The sequence below is a fragment of the Alexandromys fortis genome, unplaced genomic scaffold (assembly GCF_014885135.2).
Source record: "Alexandromys fortis isolate MF-2015 unplaced genomic scaffold, M_Fortis_MF-2015_v1.1 scaffold_11, whole genome shotgun sequence".
NCBI lineage: Eukaryota > Metazoa > Chordata > Mammalia > Rodentia > Cricetidae > Alexandromys > Alexandromys fortis.
In genome coordinates this window covers 1,242,447-1,260,860 of record NW_026067912.1, presented here as the reverse complement: position 1 = coordinate 1,260,860, position 18,414 = coordinate 1,242,447, and the positions used below count along the sequence as shown (strand labels likewise).

Genomic DNA, 18,414 nt, shown 5'->3' with positions numbered 1-18,414 from the left:
TCAATTTTTTTTTTCTCTCAATGCCTTTCCTTGGTGGGAGTGTTGGCTTACAAGACGCTAAGGCAACAATGTATGCTATCAAGCCCTGAAGGGGAATCTTAGTTGTGTAAAACATTTTTATTTCACTGTCTTTATCTGTTTATTATTTCATTTCCATATGGAATATCCCCGCATCCACACTTTTTCTGCAAACTTCATACTTGCTTTCACCTAGGAGAAGTTGTTTTCTAAAATGTATATATAAAAATTGTTTAAATCCCTTCAAAGTAAATTTGATACATTTAGATGCTCTTGGGTTTTGTGCTATCAACAGAAAGTGAAAGCTATACCAAATAACCAGTACCCAACATCTTCTCTGTAGTCGAGGGCATTCCGCTTCACTTAATTCTTCCAGTGCATGTTCTGTCTTGTCTAAATTTGATCCCGTTAACATTTTGTCAGCAATAGCGTTTAGCATCCGGAAGTTGTTAGAGGGTGAAATCTGATGTTTCACTAAATGTTCGATGTTTGAGCAGATCCACAACATACTAAATCTTTCTGTTTTTCACCCCTGACCCCCACCTCTCAAAAGACACAGAGGCACAGTTACGACCATGTTTCTTAGTAAATTAGAGCTGTGTGCTGTCTGTGGGCAAAAAGCGTTTCTGGGTTTGAGGTTTAAGTCAGTGCTGTGGTTGCAGGCTTACCCAGAGCGTCTTGTTAGCACGACCCGGGACATGTTCACAGGTGAAAGTTGTTTCTTTCTAACTCTTTAAGGTCAAGGATGATTTGGAATTCTGATCCTCCTGACCCCTTCCTCCATTTTTCATGACTAGGATTACAGGTGTGGTTGAGTGTTGGGGTTCAACCTTGGGGGCTTCATGCACACTGGGTGAGCATCCTACAATGGAGCTACATCCAGTTGTATATATATCTGTTTGGAGTTGGTGATCCCCACTCCTCAGCTTTGTGACGGTCAGCGGGCTCAAGTCCAGAGGGCAAAAGAGCTACAGAGAGCAGATGACTAATGGGTGTTTGCAGAGCAGATTCTACAGCAAAAAGAAAAAGCCCCTCCACTCCCACTCCCTTACTCCCACCCTACCAGGGGAGCAGCAGCCAGCCTGCAAAGGGAGTGGCGACAACTGACCAGACCAACTCTTTCTTACCCTTCTCCATTACACCTACAGAGACCTGTTAGTCACATTCAGCACCTCAGGGTTCTTTCCCTCCCCCTACAGGTTTGGCAACTCTTCCTTGATTGGTTGAATTTTTTCACCTTATTTGCATACTCACACTCAGCCATTCGGGACACTCTGGAACCCCATGAGTTCCTGCTTATCTAAGGATGCAAGAATTTCGAAAAGTTGTGTTCGGGGAGGGATTTGCACTACTGTTCAGTGTTGACTTTTCTAAGCTAAGCACACTTAACATTTGCTGGGTGCTTTTTAAGCATTGCCTAATTCCCGTCTTTCCCTCTTCATTTTCTTTGTGGATCTAAACGTTAAAAGTGGGTTATTGCAAACCTTTACAAATACCACAGTGTTATCTCTTCCTCCCTCAGATCCTTTAATATTTGTCTTCTATATTTATTGCTGCTAGGTTAGATGAATACATATTTACAATTGGCATTTCCTCCTGACTTGCTAGCCCCTTCATTATTGTATGTCAATAGGCATCTCTCCGAGCAGTGTGAAGTTATTTTGTCATATACAGCTACCCTGGTCTCCCGGCTCCCATTTTTGAGCCATATTTCTCCACACTTTGTGACTATATGTCTTTAAGAGCAGAATGAGTCTCTTGTACATATACATCTTTGGGCTGGTCATGTGGTGCACGCCTGCCTTTAATACCAGCTCTGTAGAGGCAGAGGCAGCCAGATCTCTTCGAGTTCAAGCCCAGCTAGGAAAACACAGTAGGGTCCTATCTCAAAAACAAAAAAACAAAACAAGATTCCATTCATTCATTGGATTTTTATTGGGGAAATTTAATCCATGCATAATCAACACAATTATTGTTAGGGTAAGTATTCCCTACTAAAATGTTGTTAACTGTTTTCTGGTTCTTTTGTAAATTATTTATTTCTCTTTCTTTTGTGGTTAGATGCATTTGGTAGCATTGAATTCTTTTTTTTTTTTTCCTTCTGTTTCTGGTACGCATTTTTGCTTTGTGGTTACCATTGCGTGAGAATTGTTCCAAGCTGATAACAGCTTGCTGCTAATTGCCTACTTCTGTATCCTTTTATCTCACACTCCCACATTGTAGGCTTTGATATCAGAATTTCCTATCACTCTGTAATCTGTAGCCCTTGATAACTTTAGCTGAGTCATTATTTTTTCCCCTCCTTTAGACCTCAGACTAGGGTTGAAATTGCTTTGTACACCCCTTTGTGCCCCATAATATTCTGACCGTGGTTCTGAATGAGTCGTAACATTGTCTTGTACTTATGTGAACTTTGAGATAACAGGCTTTTGTTTGGGCTTAAAGTATTCCTTTATCAATTTCTGTCATTGCCAGGGAAACTTCTGCTGGGAGGTCTTCTGGAGCTGGGCTAGAAGGGAGCCTAGACAGGTAAGAACACCCAGGTCCTTGAAGCCTGAAGGTTGGCCCAGGCAGCAAGGTGACCACTGATGGTTCTGGCATACAGTTGAAGATGGTCATTAAGAAATCTGAGGCTCTGTGAAATAGACACCCTGAGTCCGTGGTGCTGGTTTAGAGCACATCCTTCTAATCGCTACTCAATCAATATATTCTTGATGAAAGCAATGCCTTTCCAGGCATTAGTCCTGCTAGAGTCTGGGGACTTTGTAACCACAATGCTGGTCTCCCTTTGATACTAGACTGGTCAATCATACTGCCCTAGAATTCCTGACAGTCCACTGACCAAACTTCCAAATCTAGTTTGGGGGATCTGGTCTGAGGATCCGTCCAGGGTTTGAACTCTCTTCAAATTCCAGCATTGATACTTGGTATTGAGGTGAAAATAAACAGAGTCTCTTGCACTCTGTAAACATGCTTGTAAAGTGTGCACTACACAATGATGGAAGATGCTTAAAAGAATGGCTAGATTTAGCACACCTATATACATTAAGCTGCATTGAATATTAGTTTCCAGTTTTCCCCCTCAAAACTACAGCTGCAAAGAGATTGTATCGTTCGCAAGAGCAGGTTTCCTCTACCTCGCCTAGTACAAAACCATTGTTTATTTTTTTCCTTTTCCACTTTTGTGTGTGGTGTGCACGTGAACATGCATACATTGTTTCTGGACACCCTCATGTGGAACAATGTATGCATGCATACATAGGCTGAAAGTTGATAGCAGAATCACACCCGATTGTTCTTTAGCCTCATTTATCGAGCGAGGGTCTCTCTATCCAAATCCAGAGCTCGGCAATCTGGCTAGTCTTGCTAGCTACCACGCTCTGGGGGTCTGCTGCTTTGCCTTCTGAAGCTAGAATTATGGATGATAAGCTCTCCCAACCAGGCATTTCTGTGGGTTTCTGGGGATTCTAACTCGAGTGTTCATACTTGACTCGGCAAATGCTTTAACTACTGAGCAATCCCCAGACCCCAAGACAGTTTTTTTTAAAGGTCTATTCCTTTGATGAGAAAACAAAATGACTCATTAATTTAGAGCGAACATATGTGCTATATTTTAATTTTCTTCTATTTTTTCTTTCAGGTTGTTTCTCTAGACCTAAGTTTCTCTAGATCAGGGTGGCCAAGAAATCAGGACAGAGATGCTGGCTTGACGAGTTTGGAAGCGGTTTTAATGGAGATGAAAATGTTTATCAACTAAACACAGGTACCCCCCCAAAATACAAATCAAAATATCATCTTCAGCTGCATAGCAAATATGATTTAAGAATTTAACATCTTTTGATCACGAGCGTAAATATAAGTTCACCATAAATAAATGTAAATTCATTGTACAAAAATCCCCAACAACTCTTAATACAAATATGGTACACACTTGACAGTTTCTGAAACAGAATTCTTTTTAAAACATTTTAAAATCTAAGCTTTTTTTTTTCCTTGACTTTTAAATACATTAAAAAAAAAAAGTCAAAAAGGTGGAGAGGGAGGCAAGGACCACTAGAGAGAAAACATTGAAGTTGTGCGGTGTCCACAGACAAGTGTGGAGGAAATGAGAGAGCTCTGCCCTCCCAAGGGAGGACCTCAATTTACTGGGATCAAATCTCTTGAGATTGTGGCTCTTCCCAGAGGGTCAACGTTTGGGGTCACGAGTGCAGGATGGAAAGGATGAGCAGCCAGAACGGTAAACTTCTGAAGGGAACGGCCCAGATCTCTACGGAGCAGTGATGGAGCACTTAGAATGAACTCTAGAGTATAAAACCTGTTTATCTGAGAGTCAGGTACTATTCTCAGGCAGGACTAGAAATTTTGGAGGTGGAGATATCTATGGTCCTTAAAGGAGAAAAAAGATCACACTAGGAAGAGGTGGTGCCAGGCAGGAGGACTGACCAGCTTCCATTTCAGACCACATCCCTACACTACAAATGATGCTGGCTCTTGCTTAGAAAGACCCCAGAGCCTGGAGTTAGCGGCATTGTCCTGGCTACAGCCAGGGCTCTGAATCTGGGGTGTGCAGCAGAGTAACTGCAGATGTGGATCTTCTGGCCTTATTCCCAGAGATTCAGACTTAGACGGCCTGAGGCATGCGCAGAAATGAACACTCAAGTGTATGACCCTCAAGGGCTCTGATTTACGTGACCTCACTGTGGAGTACATGGCTGCATCTGTCAAAGTGTCGGTTATACACATCTCCACTGTTCTCTGTGTGATTAAAAACAGTGATGGGCTGGCTAGTCCTCTATCTTCTCTCTTCCTCCCTGGGCTGGTGGAGTACCTATAATCCACTTCCTACATTTTGGGGGCTCAGGACTGTGGCTTCCCTTTGCAGGTGGGAAGACCAGCTCTGTATGGAGCCATGGCCATCTCCTTAGAGATCTCCTACATGGGCAGATTCTACGGGGGCGGTTTAGGTAGTCTGGAAAAATAGAAGTTATTAATACCCCTGTGAGAGAATCTCTGCTCCAGCACTGAACGTGTGCAAAAGGAAGAGACCAGGAAGTTGAGAGCAAAAGAATAAAATGTTCAAGAATCTTTCAGCAGCAGACATGATGAAAAGTCCAGTTTGCGTAAAGAAGGACCTCTTTTGGGGGTGGGGCGTGTCTCGGGATTGAAAGCTTGCTGACAAGCTGTCCTTTGCCTCCCTGTCTCCAAGGTGTCTGGTGAATTCACCCCTAACGTTTTTCCTCCTTGTGGGATTTCCTGGATGAGGATCTGTTAGGAAGTCACTAAGTGGGTCACCAGCTGGTGGTAAGTGTGGTGCCGTGACTGTCAGGTCCATTACCCATGTGGTCCAGTGCTAAGCTTCTGCACAAGGAACAGGGGTATCTCATCTTCCCACTGTGGCGACAAGGCCTAACAGCTCTCCTTTGGGATCTGAAGCTGGTCTGTGCTGACAGATACTTTTCCACACCGTAGGGCTGGCCATTTTCTTCCTCTAGTCCCACACCCTCTAGTCGGTGTGATACGGTTTTGAAAGCATCCTTTTTTGCCTCTCTAGGGCTGTTCTACAAGGAAGGGGCTAGGGTGGCTCTTAGGGAGAGTGTAAAAGGTTCTGGCCAACATCATCTATTGCCTTGACAGTCAGAAATCTCTTCGTGATTCACCAAGGGTCAAGTCTTGGTGAAAGAATCCCTAACGTCTAGAGCAGGAAGCAATGTGACCATGGAACTGGAGGGGGAAGCCACACAACACAGTAAGCTGAGGCACACAACTGAGGCAGGCTGATATCTCTGCTATGGCTAGACTCTTCTTGTCTTAGCCCCTAAGACTACAGTGCTGGGTCACATATGGATACTGGATAGGACCCTGTGATGGTGGGAAGTGTTCTGGGAAGCGATCACAGATGGGATAGGAAACAGTAGCTCTTAGATATAGTTAAGGTAAAAAAAAAAAAATAAGAAAACTCGCACTGCCCTGTGTTTTTGTTGTTTTTCATTTACACTATGGAAAACCCACCATGGAGCTATCATGGGAGAACATGCAGGAGCCCAGATGTGTTGGGGTAGTTGTCTTTTCCTTCCAGGCCAGTTCCACACACTGTCAGCTGGACCTGCTGCAGGCTGACCTCTGTGTTCCCTCTCCTGTTTCTCCTCCTCCTCCAGGTTGAAGGTCTGTCTGCAGGACTTGCGGCCTAGCAGGTGGTGGCCAGTGACTGGTGGATTGGGGGCTGGAAGCAGCGCACGTGCTCCACGGTGGAGCTGTCTGTCTCCACAGACTTCATGTACTTGTTCAGGATGGCGAAAACCTCATTGTTCAAGATCTGGTACTTCCTGATGCGGTCAGCCATCTTCTTCAGGGGCTGTAGAAGGATGAGGATGCTTAGGTTAGGATGGGAGCAAAGGGAGAGGTGAAGAGGGGGCTGGATCCACGTTCTTGATGTTTCGATGGTCATATTCTCTCTCTCTCTCTTTAAAGATTTATTTACTTATTATGTATACAGTGCTCTGTCTGTCTGTGTGCTTGCTGGCCAGAAGAGGGCACCAGATCTCATTACAGATGGCTGTGAGCCACCATGTGGTTGCTGGGAATTGAACTTAGGACCTCTGGAAGAGCAGTCAGTGCCCTTAACCTCTGAGCCATCTCTCCAGCCCATATTCTCTCTTTTTAAAGAGAAATACATATTTCTCTATGGTTCCCAAATAAAATGCTGAAGGTTACCGATAACCTTTGCAAGCTTCAAAGCTTACAATAAATTTCCATAATCAAGACAGTGCAGAACCATCACATAGACCAAGGAAATAGAACTGTGGGGCTAGAAACAAACTCTTATGTGTTGGGTCAATCAACTCTGAATAGGATGACAAGACCATCTGAAATACGGGTGCGCCAGGGACAACCTTTGCAACAAATGCTGGGAAAATCGGATCCCGACATGCAGAAGAATGCCGAGCCTTATTTTATAGACTGTACACAAGAATAAGTTGGAAATGGATAAAAGGCTTCAGTATGAGTCAAGCTATGACGTTCTTGCAGGAAAGCACAGGAATAACTCTTCATGATGCCGGGTCTGGCAGCCAGCACAGAGTGAAATAGAGACTTTGGGGCATTAAAGGATATCACCAATGGAATGAGGGGATTTGTAACACAGGTAAGAAGCTGATGTTCTGAATACATAAACTGCTGCGATCCTGGGCCAGTAAGATGGCTCGATGCATAACATTGCCTGCTGCCAAGTCTGAGGACCTTGGTTTGATTCCTAGACCCTACATGTTGGGAGGAGAAAACTGACCCCAGTAAGCTGGCCTCAGACCCCCACACATGGTGTGGTGGCAGGTATGTTCCTCCAAACACACATGAATGTTTTATAAAGGACGGAAAAATGCGAAAAAAAGGTAAGTTGAAACTAAAAATTGGAGAAAAGACTTAAGACATTTCTCCACAGTGTTATTGGTGGGATTGTAAAAATGCATCCATTAGGGAAAACAGTATGGTCGTTCCTCAAGAAATTAAAGAGAATTACTAGATAGCCCGGCACTTAGACTTCATGAGTGTATATTCCAAAGAAGTGAAGGGAGAGACTCAGGTGGATGCCTGAGTTCACACTTCGTTATTCCCAGTCCCTAAAAGTGAACGCAACACAAGGGTCCACCAGCGGGTTGTGTTTTGTGTACAATAAAATACTAGTTAACCATAATGCATGGGATTCTGGCGCACTGTAACATGGAGAAGTCTCACAAAATAAGCAGATCAAAGAGGACAGATACAGTGCTACTCAGTCCATACGGTCATAGAGACAGAAGGAAAAGTGGTTGCCAGGGACTGGGGAGTGATTTAAATGGACACAGAGCTTCAACAGGAGAAATACCTGGGCCATGATGATGTTGGTTGCAATACACTGTGCGGGTATTTAAAGTAACACTGAACTGGGTACTTGGAAATGGTTTGTTACGATGACCACCACTCTTAAAAACCTTTGTGTGTGTGTGTGTGTGTGTGTGTGTGTGTGAGAGAGAGAGAGAGAGAGAGAGAGAGAGAGACACGGCTCCTACTTCCTTTCCTCACCTGGCCCCTGGCCATCTCCTTTGTTCTACACACGTGTCTTCATGGCTCGGGGCTGTGTGGTCGTTGCTCCTCACGTCTGGAATCTGTCCAGCCCACCTGTCCTGTACGCTGCCGGCAATCCTATACCCGGCCCCCAGCCCCAGCTCCTGGGAAGACTCTGACCTTGTCTCCATCACGACTGTCTACTTTAAGGGCTCTGTTTTCTCAAACAGCACCCATCCTCTCCCGGTGCCTGACACGACCCAAGTGTCCAGACCCTGTGGACCAGCAGGGTCTGCCTGGGACAGGGAGGGACACTGGAGACCAGAAGTTCAGACTTGCCTTCAGGGTGACCCACTCTATCGCAGCATGTTACGGGCAGGCCCTTTCCAAGCAGGCCCCCAACTTCTGAGCGTCGCCCTCCATAAGCACTTTTCTCGTTCCCCTCCCGACGTCCCAGGCCGGCCACACCCGCTCACCACGTTCTTAATGATGTCATCCTTCCCGTCCTGCCGCTGCACCTTTAGCAGATGGTAGCAGAAGTCAAACAGGTCAAAGCGCCGCTGCTGGCCCAGCAAGACGATGATGGAGCAGCCTGCCCAATTCAAGCCGTCACCGAAGCACTGCCTGGAGGTAGGGAAGGGAAAAGGGGAGAAGCAAAGAAGAAAGGCTGTCTCCAAAGCCGGGGGTACAGCTGTCGAGTGGGCCTGCCCTCGGGATAAGACCTTTCCTTTGTGGGTATTTGGTTGTTTCCAGGGACTCTGGTTACACAATGAGTCCTTTTAACCGCAGAGGGGTGTGGAGCCCAAGGAAACAACAGTCAGCTTGGAGGAAAAGGTGACTTCACAAAGAACACAACCAGATGAGTGTGTGTATGTGTGTGTGCATAGACACACGCACACACACAGAGGCTAGAGGCTGCTGTCGGGTGTGGTCACTCTCAATGCTCTCTACCTTACTTTCTCAAACAGTCTCTCCCTAACTGTGGCTTTGCCAATGCAGTGGGAAACTAGCTGGGGGATGAGCCTCCAGGCATCCCCCTGCCTCAGCCTCTGTAATGTCAGGATTACAGGTGCATAGCACCTCATTTGTCTTTTTGACATGTGTGTTTTTAATCATGTCTGTGCATGGATGTGCACACAGGAGGCAGAGGCCAGAGGCAATGGGTCCTCCTAGGGCTGGACTTGCCGGCAAGTGTGAACTGTCTAACGTCTAACATAGGTGCTGGGATCTGAACTCTTGACCTCTGCCAGTAGTAATACAGTGCTCTTAACCACCGAACCATCTCTCCAGCTCCTCCTCAGGCTTTTAAAGATGGCTTTTGGAGAGCAGAACTCGGGTTCTTAAAGCTTGCCCTGAGCCATTTCCTCAACTCTAACCAGCCTCTGAGATCCACATGGTGGGCTATAAGGGAACAGGTACTACTCATACAGGAGGCCAAGAGTGTCCCCTGGGGCTCTCATAAAGCCCCCCCTGTTGGCCTCAACTCCTAAGAGACACGTTGATGACCGTAGGGTGGCCCTTAGTCATTTTCTTTGTTCAGAAGTTAGTAGCCCAGGCTGCCCTGCTTCTCTGTCATAGGCTTGGGAGGACATAAACCCCCATGGCTTGCTGGTCTTCCTCTTCCCATTCTAGAGCTACTTCCTCGGGAACCCTGATCAGTTCCTCCCCACCCCTTTCTTAACTGTTACTTGATCCAAAGGGACCGGCTGGTCACCTCTGTCACACCCATGAAGCTAGATGGGTGCAGAAAGAAGGGGTCTCTGCTCCTGTTTTCTCTGACGGGACTGGGGGATCCAAAGGCTCCTCTTTTCCTGAGAGTGGGTTGAGGTGGATGGTGAGGTTCCCAAGGGTGACATTCAGTTTCCTGAACTTCCCAGTCCCTTTCACAGACCCCATCCCAGATATGGCTACAGGATCAGTTCTAGTCTGTGAATCCAGGTCTGGTGTCTGCATCCTGCCCCATGTGACACCTTGGCCTCTGTGCTTCCACATTCTGTTTGGCACGTTTAATCTTTGGAAGCCAAGAACAGTCTGCTTTTGCCACGTCTAGCACTGGCACCATGACCAGTATTGTTAGTATTTCTGTTCATGCCCCTTCGGTCCCCGTTCTCCCTTCTGGCCAGCCCCAGGCATCCCCAGAGATGACAGAACTGGAGGACAGGTAGCTGGGGGATGCACTCACTCAGCGGTGAACTCGTTGGTCCCCACAGGGATGCAGTAGACAAACTGCATGGCGCTCCACAGCCGGTGGAATTCGACACATTCGTCCACATGCATGACGCCATTGGTGGGTGGCGGGCCCCTCCAGATGGGATCCTGCAGGTAGCTCCGAATTCGGGTCAGGATGACTTCGAACATGGACAGGCCGCAGCAGAGCCGCTCCTTGGTCAGCAGGTCACCTTCCCGAGCGATGGCGATTTGCTGGGATGGGAAGGATATTTAAACATTACAACCATATCTGAGATCCTATCTGCCCCATCTCCACTAGCCAGTCCTAAAGTAGAGAGTGCCTGTGTTAGTCACATTTAGAACCTGTTCACTAGGCTGGTACCCTGCTCAGAGCAGGGCACGGTGGGTAAGAACTAGAGGGCGTGGAAGCCTTATGACTTCAAAGTCTTGTTGGGGCTGAGGAGATGGTTCAGAGCAAGTATAAGGACCCAAATTCTGTCTTCTAGAACCCAAAATAAGAAGCCAGGAATGGTGCATGTGCCTGTAATCAAGGCACTGGAGAGGCTAAGATGGCTAACTGGGTACATAAAGTCAGAAGTAGTCCGATTTAACACTGCTAGAGTATGTGTTTACAATGTAACACTACTGGAGTGTGTCTTTACAATGTAACATTACTAGAGTGTGTGGCTCCTGCTGAGTAGTGGCTCTGTTCAATTCTGTGGCTCTGTTATTATTTCTCTTTCACTGATGAGGAAAGCTGAGGCTTAAAGGTATAGCCAAGGAAAGGTACAAAGCTTGGATTTTGCTTAGATCAGCAAGTTAATTTATGAAGTATATTTGGCAAGTTGGAGAAAATGACATTTACTACAATCCTATCGAACACCGGCACAACTCCACGGATGAAAAGAACATGTGTGGGGTGTGTGTGTGTGTGTGTGTGCATAGAAAACATTTCAGAAGGAGTCAAGTTAGTCGTGGGTGCAGATGGGCTGGGGGAAATGGGTGAGCTTCTCACATTTAAAATAGTTTTGTACAGTGGAATGTGCTAGAAGGAGCGTATGCTACTGCTTTAAATTTGCCACTGACTTCATAGAGTGATTTTCTCTAGTTAGAAACCCTCTTTGACGATGGCAAATGGTCTCTATTAGTAATTCAAACAGGCTTCTCATCTGGTCCTGGCTACTGCATATCGAGTCCTTGGACAGGCACACAGACACATCAAACACACGGCCGCCTTGCCCAGCTCTCTGTGCTGTGAGTGAAAACATCTAAGTGCAAAGGTGCTGAAAGCCATCTGCAAAGTGCATATTAAAAATCTAAGGTCAAGCTCAGGTCTTCTCGTCTGGGAACAAAGCTAAAGAATGCTAGCTTCTAAGACAGCCACATTCGCAGGACAGACATGGGATCAGCTCCTGGTGGGAGGAAGGATTGTGGGGGAGGGCATTCCGGGGGGGGGGCTTGGAGGTACCACCTGGCCTCTCCCTCAATGTTCTCTTTCTTGGAGATCTCCCCCCCACACACACACAGAAGAGGGCAGCTTCTAAGTAAACCCCGGGAAGAAAATAAATGGGGAAGTATAGCCAGTGATGAACGTGGGCCATATGAGTGCTGTCATGGCAACTATAAAGCGAAAAGGCCTTGGAAAGAATGAGTTCGAGAAGAGTTGGTGTATATGTGTTTGAAACACAAAATGGGGAGGTCGCCCTGATTCATGGCGAATCAACTTGATTCCACAGGCAGACCTAGGAGATGGCTCATGCTGCCACAGGTAGCTAGAAAAAGCACTCTAAGATAATCATAAACCTGGTGCTTGATTCTGTTCTCTTGTGTTTACCCTGTTCTGCTCAGTTCTCTACATGCGAGGAACAACTGATACCCTGGAGATGCTCAGTAAACAAAGGACCCATGTATGTTCTCATCAGCAAATTGAGAGACTTCTGCTATTCTAATTAATCTGTTGTCTGATTATTCAGGCAGTGACTGAGAATCCTAGCTTGGGGGTGGGTGGGTAGAAACATTGGCCAATGGCATTGTAAAACCTGTGGTTTGACTTCCAGCTCTCCATCCACCATGGTCAATGAAAGAGGCCTTTCCCCTTTCTCTTTCTTTCTGTGAACCATAAAAGTCATATGCATTCACTGGGTAAAATTTGGAGGAAAAATTTAAATAACATGTAAGAAAGATAATATTCTACTTATCCCATTACCCAGCGATAAGCTCTCTCAAAATATAGATATATGAATATTGTTTGCAGTTATGAATATGTATACATGCATGTATATCTCAGATCATTTCATGAATATGTATACATGCATGTATATACCAGATCATCTCTATCATATTTTCATCTAGCACATCTCTAATTTAAAAACTCATTTCCATAATACATTCAGTGCCATGGTTTTTAGAGGACTATCTAAAAACAGCCTCTGATAAACGTATTCAGTCCTCTACCCTTGCTGGTTATTTTCAGTTGTTCACAAATCTTCAGTGTTGGGGGGGGAGGCATCCTAAAGCAATTGCCTGTACACATAACGTTCTGTGGGCATTGTCGCCTGTCATGTTGCTGGATGACAAGTCCTAGAATTAGAGGAGGTCAGGGCATGCAATTACTTTAACAAGGCCTTTGTTATGTGGTAGTGAGTCTCAAGAAAGTTGCCCCGATAACTTTCCAGGTGAAATGCATGCCTGTACTCCCACTGTGCTCTAAAGAGAAAGGCCATTAACAAATGACAAGATGAAAGCTACCCTGACCTTGCAGGTTCTTCAAATTTGCTGGTAATGAACTTTTTCTGTTTGGTGGCATTTTTTTTATGAGTTTTTGCTTTTGCCTTTTTTTGGTATATCATTTTGTGTGTGCATGCATGCGCTTGCGCGCGTGTGGAGGTCAGAGGTCAACTTTGGGTACATTTTTGTTGTTGTTAATTTTTTCTCAAGACAGGGTTTCCCCTTTGCCAACATGGAAATTATCTTCCCAGCTGCCAGTGGCATAACACAGTCTAACACTAATTTTAAAATGCAGGCCGGCTAACGAGGTGAAACAGCTACCATCCTGTTTCATAGATGGGAAAATTAAGACGGGGAAATTCAATGTTTCGTGTGAGATCATGTGACAGTTCAGGGTAGAGCTAGGACAATGGTGCTGGCTGAAAACCAGGTCACCTCAGCTTGTTCAGAAAAAAAATGCAGACGCCACACTGCTCAGACCTCCCTGGTTAAAATCTGCCACGACCGTTTCCTGTCACTGACCCAGATACCACACAAGATCCTAGTGGCAGAGAAGACCTAGTGGCCAGCTTCAGTTTTCACCACTTCTTAGCACTTACTTTGGCCTATGGGTTGATGAAGTTGTATTTAGTATTATGTATGTATGTATATATTTAGTGTGTGTGCACATGTATGGTTGGAACATGTATAGAGCCCAGAAGACAACTTACATGAATCATTCATTTCTTCCCTCATATGGTCCTGGGATAAAACTCAGCCTGGTAAGCTTGGTGGCAAGCGCCTTTACTGCCCCCAAGTTTTCCTTTTTAATTTAGTCTTCTTTCCCACATATTATCTACGCACATGTACCCAGATCCTACCCTACAATCTTTCCTCCACCCTCCTTTCCCAGTCCACATTCAGGCTGATCTGACTGTAGTGCTAGAATATCCCTTGAGAAGGAGGCAACTTATCAAACTGGCATGGCCTCTCTCCCCAGCTCTTGTTTGCTAAATACTCAACACTGGATAAACTGGATTTCTGTCAGTCCCAAGGAAACGGTGTTCACAGAATGGCAAAGGAATGCACAGCCATGAGTGGAAACACATGCCAAGCCCCCCGGGCTCACGAAGCTAGATTCTTGCAGAATGACACCCTGCAAGCAGCAGGCATGCCGGCATGCCACTGGCTTGGGGGATTTCTCCCTAAAAGGAAATCATCTTAGAGAATTTCCTCTGTTCAACTTCTGCTGCCAAAAAAGTGGGAAGACTCTCTCCAGTGTCTGAATTCTCTGCTGTGAGCCCAAGACCCAAAACTCCTCCTAGAGTTAGTCACTGTTTCTGCTGGGAGCCTAATGTGGGTGGCTTCTTAGTTAGACACCTGTGCAGATGGGGCTTGGCATTGGGAGAGTAACTACTTCTGGCCCTCTGCCGAGAGTGTGGGTTCTTCTGACCACTTTGATATTCCTGCAGGGAACGTGAGTCTAAGGGTGACTTTAAATCCTGAACCGCTATAGTCGTCAGTGTGGCCAGCAACACAAAGCAGCTGGGCCATCCCTACGGTGTCCTGTGCCACCTCAGCCCCTGCTTATCTCCCAATGGGATGCTCACTGAAATCCACTTGAGACAGGAATAGACATTTTTGTGCCTCTTCCCCTGTTTCTCATCTGCCTCCGTACAGAATCTAAGAGCTCCGAAGGCAGGATTCTTCCTTTACCCAATTCAGTGTCCACAGGAACTGGCACCATTTTTCAAAAGTTAATTTTTACAGACTCAACATGAGCCCCTGCAGCTCTGACGATATTAGAACATTATAGATAAGACTCAAATTGTCTTTGATTCATCTTCCCACCTAGTTCCTATCTCCATCTTTCTTCAGAACTTCTTGAGGTGAACTGGTGTGCTGGAAGGGTTTCTGTCCACATAAGCTGAAGCCATCAGAGAGGCGGGAACCTCAGTTGAGAAAATGCCTTTCTAAGGGCATTTTCTTAGTGACTGATGGGGGAGGGCCCAGTTCATTGTGGGTTGGGTCATCCCTGGGCTGGTGGTCCTGAGTTCGATAAGAAAGCAGACTGAGCAAGCCATGGGTAGCAAGCCAGTAAGCAGCATCGTTCATGGCCTCTGCATCAGCTCCTGCTTCCAGGTTCCTGCCCTGCCTGCCTTTAATGATGAACAATGATGTGGAATTGTAAGCCAGATTTTCCTCCCCAACTTGCTTTTGGTCAGGGTGTTTTGTTGCAGCAATAGAAACCATAACTACAATAATTGGGTTTGGAACATTCCAGGAGTTTTCAGGGGATATTTTTACTTACATGTTCTTGGTATGTGCAGGTTTTAAAAAACCCTATGTGAAATGTAACTTGAATTTAAGATCTAGTCACACTGACTGATGCTTAGATTTAATTTTTCCTTTCCATTATTATGCATTTAATAATAGTAATTTAATAATGCTGCATCCTCAAGTCCAGAGTGCTCACATAAAATGGCACATTCTACTAAGCTAATGCCTGAGCCAACAAACCACAACTTCTCATGATTTTTAGTTTCTCGAGAAAAAAACCTAGATGGGAAGTGTGGGCTTTTAATTTTGATACACAGTGCTGCAGAATTCTTGGAACCTGGCAGGGTTGTGATGAGTATTGTTTTAAGTATTCTTTCTTCTTTCTTAGCACAACTCATGACCCTGGGAGAAGAAAGAACTCAAGCCCTAGAGGAAACAAACCTCATTCTAGCCTGCTCCAGTTTATGGTCTTGGGCATGCTCATCCCTTCTCTGTGCCTTAGATTCCCTATCTGTAAAATGGGGAGCTTGAGCCCCAAATATTCCATTCTTAAGGTCCTTTAGGCCCGTGATACACAGTTTGTACCTGAGGAGTTCCCAGCCGTTCTATCAGGGGGACCAGGTGAAGTGGGGCGTACTTGGCTTCAAGGCGCTTCATCCGGACTTCCAGGCGCTCTCCCTCTGCAGAACGGGCAAAAGAACAGAAAAGGACTCTGTGACCAGGGCAGGACAACTTCTCAGAGGATCTGATGCTGTCACTGTGTCCCCAAACTATGATGGAGTGTGAAGCCCTTCCTCCTTGGTTCTGGAGACTGTGATTGGAGGAGATTATCCCCCTGTGATTTTTGGACCAATAACAGAAGCATCTGTCTCGTGACACAGTGAGCTCCCTGTCACTCAAGGAGTTTGAACTGAGGCTAGATTGAATGACAGAGTAAGTCTAGCTTCAAAGGAGCAATGCCTGAAGTGCCATCTCTAATCCCTTAATGATTGATTCCACAGGCATCCAAAACATTAAACTCCTTCCTGGATGACTGCAGTCTGAGTCGACCGGGATTAGGATGTGCGCACAGACAGGGCTGGGGAAGTGTGAGGATCTGAGTTCGAGTCTCCAGAACCTTATAAAAGCTGTACAAAGAGGCATGCACCTGCAATCCCAGATGGGAGGCAGAGGCAGGAGATTTCCTAGATGCCCACAGGCCAGCTAGCCTGGCACACACAGGGAGACCCTGTTGCAAATGAACTGGAAGGTAAAGATGACACCTGAGGTTGTCCTGGCTTCCATGTGCATCCTATCACACACGTGTGTCCATACTTACACCGTACTGTATGTTCTTAAGTTAGTGTTAATTCGAATGCAAGAGGGCTGTCTTTGCTGGTGGTGGTTTCTTTTTTTAAATTTATTTATTATGTATGCAATATTCTTGTCTGCGTGTATGCCTGCAGACCAGAAGAGGGTGCCAGACCTCATAAGAGATGGTTGTGGGCTACCATGTAGTTGCTGGGAATTGAACTCAGGACCTTTGGAAGAGCAGGCAATGCTCTTAACCACTGAGCCTTTTCTCCAGCCCTGTGGTGGTGGTGGTGGTTTCTTACCTTTGATATAGACTCTGGGCAGGATGTTCTGGAAGGGTGCAGCATGAAGCAGATCACAGACTTCCTCCTGTGACTGCAGAGATAGAGGGGGAGAGGAAGAGAACAGTTTTCACTTAAATTAGAAGGATTTCATTCGGGAAATCTTGACCCCAGTTCTGCTGGCTCTCGTGCTCCAGCTCTGGGTGTTCCCTTTATTGGCAGTGTGACCCTGGTAACTTATTGGCTTCTCATGGTCTATTTATCTTCAAAGTGCAGATGAGATCAGAATGCGGTTCAATGGGCTGTTGTGAGCACCGAGAGGACTCATAAGCTATGGCCCAGTCCCAATTCATGAAGAGAGAGCGCTACGTATCTCTATCGTCATCCTAGAAGGACTTTGCTGAGGAGTTAGGGTGAAGGAATGATAGAGGGGCCAGATAAAGCTGAGGGCTACCAGGCTCCATCTGGTGGGTGATGAGCCGTATAGGATTAAAGAAGATAGCAAGGACACAGTAGGGTGTGGGGTGGGGAAGACGCCCAGTTGGTGAAGCGCTTGACCTGAGTTTGATTCCGGCACACGTGTAAAAAGCCAACTGTTGTAGTTTGTACATAGAACCCCAGCACTGGTGAGGCAGAAATAGGCAGTTCCCTGGGACTCGTTGGCCAGCGAGTCAATTCCACTGAGTAAGCTTATTCCCCAAATAAGGGGGACTGCTCTTGAGAGTGACATCTGAGGTTGACAACCAGCATGCACGTGTGTGCACACACACACAGGAGATACCAGGGCCAATCCTGCCATCTGTTAATCCAGAATGCCACTGGAAGAAGGTCTGTGTCTGGATTAGTTTTGGTCACCTTAGCCAGCAACCAATGAGAGATGAGAAGCTAGAACCTCAGTTAGACAGGTTTTGGTGGGAACGCCTAACACATAAAAGCACATTTACAAATAAAAGGAAGCCCGTGCCACAGTGCTGGGAAGGCATGACCAACAGACTGAATGACCGGCCTCTGACTGCTGACTTCAGAACAATTCAGGGACAGCCGCCACAGAGGGGCCTCTCTGCTGTGTGTCTGCTCTTCTTTCGATTGTGGGCACCACATGAGATGAGATCCAGGATGAATTCAAGCTTAACTCTTAAGAGGCAGAAGAATCAGGAAACTCAAGACTAAAAGGTGCTCTTGGGCTTCTGATGGGGAAGCTGCTCATTCATTCCTGGCCGCTTAGACCCAAAATAATCACTGAGAAACTGTATTATTTGCAATGCTGTTTGGTCAATAGTGTAAGCATATTTCTAGCTTGCTCTTATATCCTAAACTAACCCATCTCCATTAATCTGTGTATCGCCACATGGCTGTGGCTTACTGGGTAAAGTTCTGTCTGACATCTGTATCTGGTGGGGCTACATGGCTTCTCAGTGACTCTGCCTACTCTCTGTATATATCTTTTCCAGCCTGGCTATATTATGTTAAGCCATTGGCCAAAAGCAGCTTCTTTATGAATCAATAAAAGCAATACATATACAGTAGGGAATCTCACATCACCTCCCCTTTTCTGTCTAAATGAAAAGAAAGGTTTAACTTTAATACAGATTAATGGAGATGGGTTAGTTTAGGATATAAGGGCTAGCTA

General features: G+C 45.9%; 1 protein-coding gene across 2 annotated transcripts in view; it reads right to left on the bottom strand.

Moving 5' to 3' along the window:
• Nucleotides 1-3,641: 3,641 nt before the first annotated feature.
• Nucleotides 3,642-18,414, bottom strand: part of Cyfip2 (cytoplasmic FMR1 interacting protein 2) — a 119,785-nt gene continuing 105,012 nt past the window's right edge. The window contains exons 27-31 of one of the 2 annotated variants that reach the window (XM_050138684.1): nt 16,806-16,878; nt 15,796-15,890; nt 10,238-10,476; nt 8,532-8,679; nt 3,642-6,370 (exon numbers count right to left, since the gene is read on the bottom strand). In XM_050138684.1, the coding sequence (XP_049994641.1) occupies nt 6,203-6,370; nt 8,532-8,679; nt 10,238-10,476; nt 15,796-15,890; nt 16,806-16,878 (723 nt within the window). In that variant the 3' untranslated portion in view covers nt 3,642-6,202. The remainder of the gene's footprint in view (nt 6,371-8,531; nt 8,680-10,237; nt 10,477-15,795; nt 15,891-16,805; nt 16,879-18,414) is intronic. The other variant, XM_050138683.1, reaches the window with a different exon arrangement.